This window comes from Mesocricetus auratus, unplaced genomic scaffold, assembly GCF_017639785.1.
Source record: "Mesocricetus auratus isolate SY011 unplaced genomic scaffold, BCM_Maur_2.0 Super-Scaffold_100014, whole genome shotgun sequence".
Lineage (NCBI taxonomy): Eukaryota > Metazoa > Chordata > Mammalia > Rodentia > Cricetidae > Mesocricetus > Mesocricetus auratus.
This window is the reverse complement of record NW_024429197.1, coordinates 51,952,742-51,968,267: the sequence shown is the minus strand read 5'-3', so window position 1 is coordinate 51,968,267 and position 15,526 is coordinate 51,952,742. Positions and strand designations below refer to the sequence as shown.

Sequence of the window (15,526 nt, the reverse complement as noted above, 5' to 3'; positions counted from 1 at the left end):
CATTTACCAGCTGCCACCGGCCCCTCCGCATTTAACTGGCCTCCCCCTTCCTGCCTCATATCTAGAAGTCTTAAAAAGCAAAAGCTCCAGACACAAGAAGAAGCCCAAGGTGTGATATTTGGTTTGGCTGAGGACAGTAGAAGACGCCCAGGCAGATGCTTCCTGCAGTACCGGGTGGGGTGACCAGAGGCTCTTGATGTCCTGGGTTCATCTGGCATTTGCCTGATAAGCATATTTTTGTCTTTGTAGGTGTGCCTGAAGCCGAAGTCACTTGGTTCAGAAATAAAAGCAAATTGGGCTCCTCCCACCATCTGCACGAGGGTTCCTTGCTGCTCATAAATGTATCCTTCTCTGATCAAGGCCTATATTCCTGCCGGGCAGCCAATCTTCACGGAGAACAGACAGAGGGGACACAACTCCTGATTCTAGGTAAAAACTGCTCAAAACCATGGCCTGTGGACTGTGTGTGGTGGCTGGCCCACCCTCCACCTCCTTTTTCCCCCTTCTGAATTAGGAACATAAAATAGACTGGCTATCCCTTTATTCACTCTTCCCACAGTCAGTCCTTCCAAAAGAAAAAACAGAGTGTGGGACCAGCCAAAGCTGAGGGTGAAACCTGGCTCTACCTCATTAGTTAACCTTTGTGGTATTTGATAAATTTCTCACCTGGATAAGTATTAGATGCTGCTGTTGATGAGAAAATTGACAGTTGAGGATTGCCTACTTTGCTGACAAACGAGGATTATCAAATGAGGCTGGTGAAGAAAACGACTTTTAATCCCATGCTAGGGTTTTCTTTGAAGAGCAAATGGAAAACATGGATTAAAAAATGTCTTATATGTAGTTGGGTAGTGGTGGCACATGCCTTTAATCCCAGAACTTGGGAGGCAGAGGCAAATGGATCTCAATGAGTTTGAGACCCACCTGGTCTACAGAATGAGTTCCAACACAAGGAAACCTTATCTTGAAAAAAAATTCATATATGTAAAAAATTTTTCAAACATTTCCAGGTATTTTTCAGTCTGCATGAAACCTTCACACACGTCCCAAGCATAAGAACTCCTTATTAAAACCTCTGTTGCAGGTCCTGATGTAAAATGAACACTTACAAATAAAAACAGTCCCGTCGGGCAGTGGTAGCCCACACCTTTAATCCCAGCACTCGGGAGGCAAAGGCAGAGGCAGGCGGATCTCTGTGAGTTGAAGGCCAGCCTGGTATACAAAACAAGTTCCAGGAAAGCCAGAGCTGTTACACAGAGAAACCCTGTCTCAAAAAAATAATAAACAAACAGTCCCTGGGTCAACGTCTGCCATAATGTGTCCACAGGACAGAGCTTGGCCATTTTGCCCCTTTTGTCTGCCCTCCTGTACTTCCTTTCCACTAAGTCAGGGGTGGGAGCATGAGACACAACAGAAGCTTCTAGATGGGGCCTTACCCTTTGAAAATAGGGCAATAGTTAGAGCCTGTATTCTGACTCTCGCACCAAGAGAAAACTGTCATGCTAAGGGAGTGAAGCAAAATATGAGAAATAATAATAGCATGCCACACATGTATACGTCAACATACATTGTGGACGTTTTCTGGGGAAAACTAAACTTTACACTTCGATTTTCACACCCACAGCTGATGATGTACCCTCCCCTCCCCACACACTCAGATTCCAGGGGCCCAGCTGTGGTTTCATCTCACTGGTGGCTGCATAAACCTCCAGACTTCATAGGTAGCCACAGAAAATTGGCTCGGAGAAAAGAAGGATGTCATTTGTTTTCCATTGGGTTTCATCAACTGAGCCATTATCCTGGGGTCATGCTGAGTGATGGCACTCGCTGGTGGGATTTTTCTCCCTAATAGCCCTGCCTTGCTGTCTCTGCTAGCAGAGATGGAAGCCTTGGAGTGCTACTGTGGCATCAGCAGTGAGGCATTTTCTCAGAACGAGTTCTTACTGCATTCCAAATAGAGTATGGCCATGAATATTGTGGAAGAACAATCATTGTTCAGATCTTTATAGGAAGTCTTGGCTTAACTAACAAATGTTACCCTGGAAATAATAGCATTTCTTTTTTTCCCCAGTGATAATCTGGCTTAGTTTTTAAAGGGGAGATTTTGTATATCAAACTGAAATTTCACATCAAGTCTTGTAGTCTGAAAGCTCGATATGGAATGGCATGGGTATTCATTCTTTCAGTCATTCATGTCGACAGATATTTGTAGAGTGTTACCTCTAAGCCCTAGTTAAGTGGACACTAGTAGAGTTTTGGGGGGAAATGAGGTGGTATCTGCCCCTGGGAGAACTTACATTTCCACTGGGAAGATCAATTAGGCATGCACATACACACCAAGAATTGCGATAGAAGCTATAGAAACATAAGCAGGGACTGACGTTTGACCCAAGGAGAATAGATTGTTTCTCAGATGAAACTAGCCTCCCCCATTTTGCTTTTAATTAATAAATAAAAGCAAAAGGAAGAAGAGAAGAATAAAGACACTTTGACAATGACTGTTTACTCAGAGATCTTCATAATGAGGCCCCTAAAGCCAGGTAGGCCAAGGACTAACCTAAGTTAATCAAGGGCACAGCCATAGTTCAAACTGTGACTTCCTAAACAGAATCATGTTTTCCCTATGAAAAGGATTGAATGCACTGTTTCTTATGTAGATACATCATTTCACCATTGTCTTCTCTCTGTGATGGTCTTTGGCAATCAAAGGCAGAAAGACAAAAGGGTTATTCCTGAAGTAGATACCATCAACATTTATGTACATGCCTAACATGTACTAACAAAATGCCAAACACATGGTAGGGGCCTGTCTAAACCCACCACTGAAGACTTCAGTCCTGTCTCCTTTGAAGATTTTGTATGACTCCCCGCAACAATTTCTTCCTGCCCTTTCTTATCTGGGTTCTACTTGGGCATAAGCATTCGACTATAAAGCAAATTAGCTTCACTAGGGTTGTCTCTCACTGGAAAAGGCACTTGTACAGATCCCTTTAAATAAATGCCTGGATAGTATTCTATCTGTGGAGACAGTTACAAATTGCCTCATTCCTAAGGATATTATGAGCTAAGTAAAAAATTGGTTGAAAACTATTTATCTCACAACTTGGCATATAGTAAATGCTAAAATTGTTCTTTAAAAAAAAACCCTGTCTTTGTAAGGTGTTTCAATTTATCTACGTTGTTAGAGAGGCCCAGTGGTGGGGTGCTTCAAAGTGGTCTAAAGTGAGAACTGAAATTCACAGGCCTGGTTCTTATTACAGACCTTGTTATTTCAGGCATCAAATGTTAACTTTGAAATCCAGACTCACCTTCATAGGTATACCTTCTCTATAGGAAAAAAAAATGAAGTCAATCGCAACAAGTACCTATCATACACACACAGGGGTACATGCCTACTCTCTCCTTCAACATAGCCTGTGTACTCTCACCTCCTGATTCACCATCTGTCTTCTCCCAGATCCCCCACAAGTCCCCACACAGTTGGAAGACATCAGGGCCTTGCTCTTAGCCACTGGACCGAACCTTCCTTCAGTGCTGATGTCTCCTCTGGGAACACAGCTGGTCCTGGATCCTGGGAATTCCGCTCTCCTTGGTGAGTCCAACCTTCTGAAACATTGGGCAGAAATCCAGCACTGGACAGGATTTATGGATGGGTGACTGCCTGCAGGTGGGAGGGGGCAGCAGTGGGGGGTGGCCAACAGGAAATCACTAAATTGCCTACAGAATCCAGACTCACCAGTGGAAACTTGGCTGACTTTCCACACGAGGTGAGTGCGGCTCTCAGTCTGGACTCCAGTTTGTCTGGATTCTAATATGGCCCCTCTTGGGCTGATGCCCCGGCCCAGACCCTCTGCTTCAGGGGGACTCACTGAACTCTGAGGAGGGGGTAGGCAGTGAAGAACCCCTTCTGTGTCTCCTCCCCACCACGAGTCCTCTATGCTGAAACAGCTAAAATCAGCTTTTAAAGACACTATAGTGTTAGCACCCTAGAAGCCAGCGATTTTGTCTAGGCCAGCTCTCGCTGTGCAGAGTCTACAGCCAGCCCAGACAGACTTTCCAAGGCAAAAGCTTGGGGACAAAGCTATTGACTACACAACTGATACCACCCAGGAGCAGTCTTCGGCCTGCATCTGAGTTCTGGGCTCCTCACTCTGGACTCATGGCCTGAGGCATGGGAAAGACAGGGCTATGCATATAAGAGAACAGGGACACATGGGAAATCTGTATGCTTTTCTCTTGATTGTGCTGTGGGTCTATGACTTAACCCTGGTTGGAAAGAGAACTCAAAGCCTTTAACCACTTTTATGTTTAAGCCCATAAAGCGGATACATGCTTTACACTATATGCCCCTGAATGTTGATAACAGCCGCTAGATTACTCTTGGCTCAAAGTTTAAAGTTCCTCTATTCTCCCAGCCAGAGGTTTCCCAGTCACCCTGGTAACTACTTATCAGAGTAGCCAAGGACCTTAGTGAGTTTAAAATTAGAGTGCAGAAAGATGGCCTTCTATTTCCATTGTCATCTGAATTAATGATAATGATAATACCTTATCAGCAGATGAAAACGCTTCTGTCTTCTCTATTTCTGATCCTGGTGAAGGTAAGACACCACTTGAATTAGCCCTTGTTCCCTACTATGTGTTTCCGAATACATGAACAGTTTGGCATTGTGTTTTCCCATATCCCAATAACTGGAAGCCACACGCTTTACACTTCAGTTCCTTGGCTTACCAATGATAAACTTACTACAAATTAAGTATGTGCTTTTAGGCATCTTTGTTTGAGACTCCTCATTATCCTTGTGTTAGTTATAGCCCAGTAGCTAACAAAGGGCATAGTAATTGCTGATCTTCAAGCTGAATAATCCTTTTGAGTCACTCAGGTACCATTCCATATGCAATAAAGGTTCATCGACTCATACCTTTCCATGATAGTTATAATTTCTTTCTCCCTTATTCTGAAATAATATTTTTGTCTCATTTTAGCCACGGGCAATAAGGATTTATTGTGCTTGCTGCTGCATTCCATTGCTGGTTTATGATGCTTTGTTACCTTAGACTGGTATTTAAATCTAACAGTTAAGACACCTTAATATTCCAGTCTACATCCAGACTGCTCCATTTGAAGGAAACAGTGAACCAGTGTTCATGGAGTCCCTGAGTGTAGCAGCCTAGGCAAAAATCAGTGCTGCTCCAGCACTGTTGACCTATGGGATCTCTGTGTGCAACTTGGAGATAAATTAGGGCTCAGAAATTGTGTCAAATGTCAGGACTCTGAGAACTTGGTTTCCAGGATACTATAGAAATGTGTACTAAAGAATGAATGGGATTAAAATAGGCAGAATGCAGAAGAATGGATGCTTGGGGTTAAAAAAGAAGAAGAAGAAATGGTGTCAAGAATCCTGAGGAAAATTGTTCAAGGTATCTATTAGGAATCCTTCTAGAAAAACTGTACAACTTCTTTGTTTTGAACCTGATGGTGAGTAGCTAGACTGGAATAGAATCCTCAAGATAAGCTAAACTCGGTCAGAGTTCAACTCAACAATTGTGATGTCCTCTGCCCATCTTGAGCTTTCCCTCAGATTTGTTCATCCATTTGCTCCCAATTGGACAGGTTCCCACCCCTGGCTCTGTTACAAGAAACAATCCAAGCAGGCAACTTTGCACTGAGTCCCTAAGAAATTGAAACAGTAAGGAGCAAATTGAGGATCGTCTTGAATTCTGAGCTTTAAAAAAAAACAGATACACTATAATAGGATGCTAAGATGAATACTTAGAGATTTTTAATTGTATATTGTGTGTGTGGGTGTGTGTATATGCACATGAGTGTGATCAGATCCCTTGGAGCTGGCGTATAGGACATGGATGCTGAAATTGAACTCAGATATTCCGTGAGAGGTGACCATGCTTAACCACTGAACCACCTGCCCAGCTCCTAGCTTTTGTTTACAAGAGCATGATGTAGTAAAAGAACTATTCCATATTAATCCATCTAGTACTGTGAATGGTTGATCTTATTCTAATGGTAATACATTCTGTTAAGCATTCCTCCCACACCAAGGCATCCCCTGGCTATGATGCCTATGTCACTCGGTACAGTCACTCATTGATATCCAAGCCTGATGCACTGGAGTTTATGGATGAAAGCCATCTACCAGACCTACTGTAGCCAGCAAGTGGTTAGATTCAAGTATTTCTTGGTGTGTGTGGCTAACTGCATGTAACCTAATCATGTGCTGTGGTACCTACCATGTGGTTCTGTGGCACAGGAACTTTGATTCTCTTGTTTCACTAGAGGAAGGGGAGAAGGGAGACTCGGAGTCTTAAAAGCCATGTCTCAGAGCTAGCTCTTACTCTTTGAGACATGAGCATTGAGATTCCAGAGGGTGAGTGAATCTGTTTCCAAAAATGGCCAATTTAGTTATATGACCCATTGGCATTGATTTCACTTCAAGCCACAGCTGCAGCTGGTGGAATAGCACCTGGATGGGTCCTCTTGGCCTCCTTTCCATGAGTGTAAAGTGGAATTTAGGACTCAAGTAAGTCCCTTGTTGCTCTTCACTCTTGACTATGTAGATTAGATGTGGGAACGACCCCTGGAGTCTGTGCTATGCAAAGGATTCAGCCTACCTGACCCACTGCCCTGGGCAACCCAAGCACTCCTTCTTTGAGACTTGATGATAGTTGTACTTCCTGCAGGGGGCTCACGGGTATGCCAGTTTCTCTGGAAGGCAGAGCAAATCCTGTTCCACTCCTGCCTTTGGTGCAGCCCAAAGGCACTAAGTACCCTGCAGCCTCCATTTTCAGAGCAGAAATACTGCAGGCATTCCCAAGGCATCTAAACGGTTTTGTAGCCTGAGTGAAATGTTTTCAGAATGACCACCAAGGCTGATTGCATTCATTTGTAGAGTAGTATCATTCATTTTTCTTAAATAACTTTCATTGGGGTTGCAATAATCATAGCAATGTATCTCCATTGTAAGACAAGCAGAAATCGAATCAAACTGAAGAAAAAAAATCTAAGAACTCAATGTGGAGGTAATCAGTGCAAATATCTTTGTCTTAAATATCAATGTAGAACCTTTATGTATTTTATCTAAATATATTCTGTGCACTGGCTTTACGGTTTTAATCACTCAGTAATGTCCAGCAAACATCTTTCTATGTCTCTAAAACTTTTCTATAATTTCATTTTTCATGGATACATTGGCAGATAATTCTGTGTTTTACAAAATCGGTTCTCTGATAGATTTTGTGCTCTTTTTAGTCTTTTTGCTGCTATTTTATAAAACAAATATGATATTTTATGTCATGTGACCCCTATTCACTTAGGATCAATCCCTTGTGATAGATTTATTGTGTCAAAGCTTCATACTGTTTGGAGTTTTACTATATATTATCAAATTTCCCCCCCAAAAAATTGTGCCCCTCTTATATACCCACCAGAACTGAATGATAGGTCCCATGTCTCAAAAATATTGTCTATATGAGTTATAACTAATAGTTTCTACATTTACCACCATAATTGTGTGCATAATGGTATAAGACACAAGAAACAAATTTATTTATGTGTACATCCTTATTTTTTATTTCTTTTTCCAATTTAATAAATTTATCAGTCTCCTAATTTCATTTAGGAATTTCTCATTCATCTGTTCATTTATGGCAACTATTTATATGTTTTATTGACATAGTTTAAAATAGAAATTGCTACTGCAGCCAATAGACTGAGCATACAGCATTTCCAAAGATACCCTCCATACCTTTCACCCCTTGGTTTTTTTCTGTCATGTTCTTTCCTTTCTCAGTTCTCTCTGTTCCTTCCACCTTTTTACAATCACTCCTTGCAATCTTGCTCTTTCCCACCCCCCACCTCCGCTAACCACTGGTCTGCTTTCTGTCAACCAGTGTAGGCAATCGCATTGTCTACAGTGTTACATAAAGGGGAAACTGCCATTGGGGATTTGACTTCTTGCATGATGCTTTTTCATTTTCACAGTTTCATGCATGTATACAAAGTGCTGTGGTCACACACACACACACACACACACACACACACACACACACACACTCCCTCTCTCTCCCAATCCTGCTCATCCCCTTTTCCCAGCTAGGACTTCCTTCTTAGAATTATCTATCCTCATCTCTAGTACCACATCTGTCACTAGAGCATTTCTCCTCTCACTGCTAAGCACTCTGTGTGTTGATAAATTACAGTCTGTTTAATCACTCACCAAATGAGAACCAGAATGGTCACTTCAGCTTATTCTAGTTATTAAAAATACAGCTGGTGCAAAAATTCATGTGACAGCCTTTGGACATGCTTTCATTTCTTTTCACTAAACACCGAGGGGTGACTTGGCTGTATTATAGACAGGTGTATGAGTAAGACTTGACTGAATGGTCAGACTGTTTTTCAGAGTGACCTATTGTTTTACATACCCATCATCACTTCCTGACATTCTAGGTTCTCCATATCCTTAAAGCTTGCTCCCCTTGCTGTCTTAGTTTTAGGAAGCCTATTGGGTGTCTTAGTTTTCAGAAGCCTGCTAGATGTGTAGTGGTCTTGCTGTGGTTAGCATTTCCGTTTTCCTAGTAACCAGTAGCATTCAACAGATTTCCCTATTACCATCCCAATTTCTTAGGCCAAATGCCAGTTCAATTGTTTTATCATTTTTTTAAGTTGGGTCTTTCTTCACTTAGAATTGAATCTTTATGTAGCTTGAATATCTGTTATTGGGTACATAATTTTCGGATATTTTTGTCCCAGTCTGTGGCTGTCATTTTATGCTCTTAATGATGTCTCTTCAGAGTAGAAAACTGAGCTCTTGTTAAGGTTCTACTCTATGTTTTTGTTCTGTTATGCATTATTTGTGAGTGTTGTATTTAAGAAATCTTTGTGGCCCAGAGTCTGAAATATGTCTGAGGGGGTTCATTGCAGAGTTCCAAAAACTCTTCACTGTGTAAAAGAACTTTATTGTCATAAGCTATATCCACACAGTGACCTGTGCGTTGTCTTCAGCAGCATCCATGCCACAGAGCAGAGTTGAGTATTTAGGACAGGGCCTGTGGTCCCTGCACCTAAGGTAGTCTTCATCTGGCCCGAGGCAGAAAGTGTCTGCCACTAATCTAGTGCCTGCACATTATTAACTATGATGCTGAGGTCTGTAATGGGAATCACAAATCCCACTTCAAGGTCCCTCTCTTTCCACTGTCACTGTGCCCTGTCACTGAGTCAGGCATTCTCCGTAAGGTCTAAGACCCTGGAAAGCTGAAAAATGAAATTTCCTACCAATTAAGAAAGAGGAAAAACATATTCTATAAGTAAGCCCCGGGTTCTCCTCAGGAGACTCCAGCAACAAAATGCACAGCTAAATGTGGCTATGGGAAATAGCTCAGGGTTGTGGAGTTGACTCCGGCAGTAAAGTACTTGCTGTGGAACCATGAGGACCTGAGTTTGGGTACCTAGCATCCATATAAAAATCTAGGTGTGTTGGCATGCATCTGTGGGGGTGGACAAGGGACAGGTGGATCTGTGGGGCTTGCTAACTATAGGTAGCTAATGTGGCCAAATCAATGAGCTCCAGCTTCACTGAGACTCTGTCTCAGAAAATAAGATAGATACTGAGAAATGCATCCAATGCCATCCTCTGGCTTACAAATACACACACACACACACACACACACACACACACACACACACACACACGAGAGAGAGAGAGGGGGGGGGAGGGAGGAAGGGAGGGAGGGTGCAATTGAGTATTCTTTGTTTTGTTTTTTTCCAATATATCTTATTTAGACTCACAGCCTAAGTAGGAGCATCATAGAATTGGCTCTTACGGTTTGGGCAGCCCTGCTCTCTCTAATGCAGTAGTTCTCAACCTTCCTAATGCTGTAACCCTTTAATATACAGTTCATATTGTGGTGACCCCTAACCATTTTTCATTGCTACTTCATAACTATAATTTTGCTTTTATGAATCACAGTGTAAACATCTTTGTTTTCTGGTGGTTTTAGGTGGCCCCTGTGAAATAAAGTGTCACAACCCACAGGCTGAGAACCATTGCTCTAAGGACATCCGCTCCTTTGTGAGCGAACAAACTAAAAACTACACAGACCTCACAAGCATCCCTGCGAAAGGCATGTGACACGGTCCCATGGGTGCTATTTTCTCGTGCCCGATGGTTTTACAAGGAGCAGGGAGAGCCGGGGACTAGTTCATCATCAGTGTTTCTAGCCCTTCTCCCCTGCAGGGCTCCCACACACGCCCGGCCTGGACCACAGCCTCACAGCAGCACTAGCATGCTCTCTGAGGCAGGAGCATCAGATGGAGCTCAGCCAGCCCCAGGGCCAGGGTCCACAGGTTGTGAGAGTTATGTTTCCACACTGACCACCTGCACATGGCTGCAGTGTCCAGACTTTCACTTCTCTGCTGAGAACTGCAAAGCTCAGCCAGCCCAAGACCTCTGTTAAGAGCACTGGTGACCCATAATCTCCCCCTAAAAGGTAAACATTTCTTTCTCTGGCACCGAGTTAAAAACTTGGCTACTCCAATAAACAATGTCACACGGGTGGGTGATCCAAACCTGGAACATACAAGACCCAGAGCTGAACTCTATGGATGGAGCCCAACAGTGTTCACATATAAGCACCTCAGGGTAGAAGGGTACATCAAAAACAGTTTAGTATGCGGGGAGGAGGTTGCTGGCTACAATCAGGCAGCTGGGAGAGGACTTCTTAAGAACATGTGACCCATGAGCAGACATGTGCAGTGAACTGCCAAGCACTGTGCATGTCTGCTGAAAGAGATGCTATGTTACATCCCCGGCACAGACAGAAAGTGCTTCCTGCGCCTCAGGAACAACAAAGAGGCCAGAGTGGCTGGAGTGGAGTTATAGAGAGAAGAGATGCCATGGGGGTTGGGAGCCAACCAGATAGGCAAGAAGGCAGAGGGCAAATTTTGTAAGGCCTTGTAAATGGTTACATTAAAACAACAGAGAAAAATCCATAAATGTCCAATTTATAAACTGTCTCAATATTGCACTGAGCATCATGAGCTTTTCCAGGACTAGGCAGAAGCAGGCAGAAGTGATTTCTTTTATTGGAAGCCATGTGGCCAACTGCATGCTATATAGCTAACTCCAGTAAACCAGAGGCTTATCAAGCTGGCTCTGGTACAAGCCAATATTGCTGATTTAATTAGATTCACATGTGCCGGGCACCTGCTAGCCTACCTGGCCTGAAGCTTCAGCAGGCACTTGCCTAACCATTTCCTCCCTCTAGTAAGAGGGACCCAAATTGATGGTAGGAAATTTAAAACTCTACCAATGAAGACCAATTACACTAGAATCTCTGGGGGCAGAACTAAGTATCAGTACTTTTTAAGAAATTATCCTCAGGGTCAAATGGATTTCCAAAGTCACTCCCTTCCCCATTCCTCACTACATGCTTAGAGTGGGGAAATGGAAAGTGTCGTCGTCAATTAGAGTAGTCTGTCTCAGCATACAACTTGTTTGCTGTTCAAACCTGACTCTGCAGGTACCCTTTCATCCTGGTCTTGTCTCAGACAATAATTCCATTCTGTCAAATTCCTCCCTGGTCTTTGCCATTGGCTTGAGCTTTCTGTGACTTCTTTAAGGAAAGACCCTCTCTATAGATCTTTGAGACTCGGGTCATGCCCTCTATGAAGACTCCTTTGAATGCCCCATCAATTTCCACTGACCCCCTCAAAGTACCTGCTCTACACCAAGGCTGGGCAAACTTTTTCTGTAAGGAAATAAATAGGAACTGTTTTAGGCACTATGCATTGTACCTGCCCCTGTTGTGCCTACTCTACTTTGCAATTATACAGTAATTTTGCTGCCCTATGCAGCAAATAAACTAAATGGGTATAGGCATGTCTCTTAATAGTAGAAGTGTCTTTTCCAAAGCAAGGATCAACTGTGCTCTAAGCCGCTTGTAGGACGCTTAGTATTGCTAAAGATATTTCATGACTGTGCCATGGCTCTCAGCTTGCTTCCAGATCCTAGGGAGAACGGGAGCCGCAAGCCTGTTCTTCAGCAGCTTCATGCAGGAGGCGGCAGCAGGGCCTTGACGTAGGATTCCTCTTGAGTCACTTCCATCTCCTAGTTCTGTTCTAATTACAGCTTTTTCATCTATCCCTCACACCTCCACCCTCACCCTTAAAAGCGCACTTCCTGATTCCCCTGATACAGGCTGCATCAGTCACTTCCTAACGCCCTTTCTGAGGAAATGCACACTATGACATCAGTGAGTGTCCTAGGCCACATCTGTTGGGAAACCAGTTTTCATCATGATCCTTTGGAAGACTAAGATCATCACTGCTTCCTCTCCAAAAATAGCTGTGAGAACAAGTCCTGAAGGCCAAAGGTTAAGGAAAAATGAATTCACAATAGGGACCCACCCCAGAGGTGTTGGGGAAAGTGACAAGAGGAAGGGCAAGGCAGCCTGAAGGGCGGGACCAGCATCCTTGATGAGGAGAGCTAGTGCAAGAATACATCTACCCTGACCCTCTTCAAAGAGCAGCTGGCATCTGTTTCCTCATTTATATGAGAGGCTGAGATTTCAGGTCACAAGGATAACATGTTTTGTCCTCTAACTTGCCCACAAGGAGAATATGCTTTGCTACGAAGAAGATAGGCCAGTGTTTTTTGACTGTTCACAGCCCATGTTTATTTTCTTTCATCTTTTTTGTTTTTAAGGTAAAAATCTGAAGTGGAGAACAGAGACCCATAGGGACCATGTGAGGCTCAATAGCACATATCGTGTTAAACAAAATAGTTTTTCATTTTCAAAGGGTATTTATGGGGAAGCCATGGGAAGAAGCATAGCAGTTCTTCAGACTGGAGTACATATCCATAAATCTAAAGACACCACAGCATAAGTGACACTTAAATAGTTAGGAGAACGAGGCTGTAAATGTCCCTGCTTGCCACTGTTCCAGGCCATAGCAAGCATCCAGGCATAGACTTATTTTAAGAGGCTAGATAATCAGGAAGTGGGGACCTTGAGAAAATTCACTCACACTTGCTCCTGCCCTTTCTTGGCACCAAGACAGAATTCCCAGGCCAGTGCCCTCCCTTGTATACGAGACAGGAACAAGATGTGAATGAGTCCGGTGTCCCCGAAATAGACAGGTCCTGAAAGTCCTGGGAAAATGAGGAGCTCTACGCTTGCCCTAATAAATCCTTCCTCACCATGAAATGGCTCTTGAAAACACCCCCTCGTGTTCTGTGACCCTCTGTGTCTGTGTGGTGCTACAGTGGCAGTTTTATGGCAGCTGTAGAGCCTAGAGGCAGACTATAGGAGAGAAAGGGCAGGATTGTGTCCAGGGCTTGTTATGATCTGTGAAAGGAGAGACAAACCCTCCTGCCTCAGTTCTCAGCCAGCTTTGGAAAGGAAAAGGCACCTCAGTCGGAAGACCCGTTTCCAAATGCACACTATCTGGTTCCTCATTGATGCATAACCCAGCCCACAGAATTGATTCTAGGGAGGGTTAAATGAGAAGCAGTGTGCAATGTGCCTAGGTTAGTGCTCAGTACAGAAGTGGAAGCTAATACGAGTTCATTGTGTGTGTGCAAATGATTGATGTTGATGGAAGTATAATTCAGCAGAGCCTGAAGTTCCTCCAGCCACACTGGGGAGAGGGGTCGGCAGGGTTTCCAGTGCTCTGCCGTTTCACGTGCTGTGTTTAGGTGGAGTTCAGAGACATGGATTTGGCTAATGTTGTAGAAATAGGGTGAGTTTCATCTCCTTACATAGTAAGATTCTGTCTACTATACAGCGGGAGAAATACTACCCAGCTTCCACCTACGGTCCTTTACATCTTCTGGGTAAATGGAAATCATCTCACCACACATATACTCCCTAACTTCTGCCTCTGCCCATCACTGGATTTGTAATCATAGAATTCTGGGAGCATCCTCAATTCTTCAGGCCTCTAGAGTTTAAATGTATTATTTAAAAGGGCTGGAGTTATAGTTTAACTTAACTATTTAAAAAAAAAGTACTTCGCAGACACATAAGAAACTGGCAGCACTGTAAGTAACCAGGTAGTTGAGAGAGAGGTACCAGGAAGAATTTCCATCCTCTCTCCTACCCATTAAAAATGTAATTGCTCAGGAGGCAGAAGCAGGCAGATCTCTGAGTTCGAGACCAGCCAAGTCTACACAGCCAGTTCCAGGACAGCCAAGGCTGTTAAACAGAGAAACCCTATCTCAAACACACACTCTCTCTCTCTCTCTCTCTCTCTCTCTCTCTCTCTCTCTCTCTCTCTCTCTCTCTCTCTCTCTCTCTCTCTCTCTCTCTCTCTCTCTCTCTCTCTCTCTCTCTCTCCCCCTCACACACACACACACACACACAGAATTCTATCTGTGGCTATTTCTCACCTGTGATAATCTATCAGAGCAAACCGTAGGAGGTGGATCAGGCCGAAGGGGAACAAATGGTGATTATAGTAGAACTGTGAAATAGAACCTTGTAATATATCTACACCCACCTAACAGTTCAAATGCTTTCACCTTCCCTTTTAACTTCTCTGAAAAGTATGTGAAAGACAACCCCAAAGTCATTCTACCAATACAGTTTTTATATAAAAATCCATTGTAATTATGACATTCTTTATTTCTGTCTTGGCCAGGCAGCTCAGAAATAATGAGCTCCCTGTACATTTTGTTTCCAAGGAGATAAGACCAAAAATTCATTCGAGGCCCTTCTGGACCCTGGCAGGAGCCATTGTGTGCAGTGTGTGACTCTTTGAAGTGGTATCAAGACAGATAAATCAGAACAAGTCTGTGTCTGTTGTCCTGCCAGCTTCCTGGGCCCAGAAAAGGAATTTAGGCCCAGAAGGTGACCATGGCATTTCTAAATGCACAACAAAGACTGCACATCCTCTTAGTTCCTGCCCTATAATCTTGTTCTCAATCCTCAACAAACCTTCCTGGCCTCCCGGATCCTTGCCCAGTACCGTGGCTCAGAGGCTGGCTCACCGCAGTCAATCCAGGGTGGTGGAATGGAGATTCAGGGTATCACAGGGTATAGTGAAGCACTTCTGCTAAGGACACTGAAATCATCCTGGTCATGGTACAACTTTAGAAAGAAAAAGGCAATTCCAAAAAGATTAGAGAGAGAGCTAAGTAAATAAAATCTACTAAAAAAATTGAGGAACTCTTTAATTTTAGAACCTAACCATGTTCCATACAAAGCTTGATTTGAATATAAAATGATATATTTGGTCTCTGTATCTATGAGATCCATATTCAAAGATTCAACCACATACATATCAAAAATAGGAAAAAATAAACCTGTTTGTACTCAACACATGGACTCTACTTGGTGTTACTCCCTAAATAAAATAGTATAGCAACTACTTATATAGAATTTTCATGGCTAGCTATGATCCAAAGCACACAGGAGGATATGTGCATGTTACATGTGGATACTATACCATTTTATGCAGAGACTTGAACATTTTCTGTTTTCTACACCCAAAGGGGTTCAGAAGCTGTCC

At 43.2% G+C, this 15,526-nt stretch overlaps 1 protein-coding gene across 4 annotated transcripts in view; it reads left to right on the top strand.

The window, feature by feature from the left end:
- Adamtsl1 (ADAMTS like 1) overlaps positions 1 to 15,526 on the top strand; it is an 880,796-nt gene that overhangs the window by 823,789 nt on the left and 41,481 nt on the right. For all 4 annotated transcript variants that reach the window (XM_040757202.1, XM_040757201.1, XM_040757200.1 and 1 more), the window contains 2 exons: positions 250 to 429; positions 3,458 to 3,592. In XM_040757202.1, the coding sequence (XP_040613136.1) occupies positions 250 to 429; positions 3,458 to 3,592 (315 nt within the window). The remainder of the gene's footprint in view (positions 1 to 249; positions 430 to 3,457; positions 3,593 to 15,526) is intronic.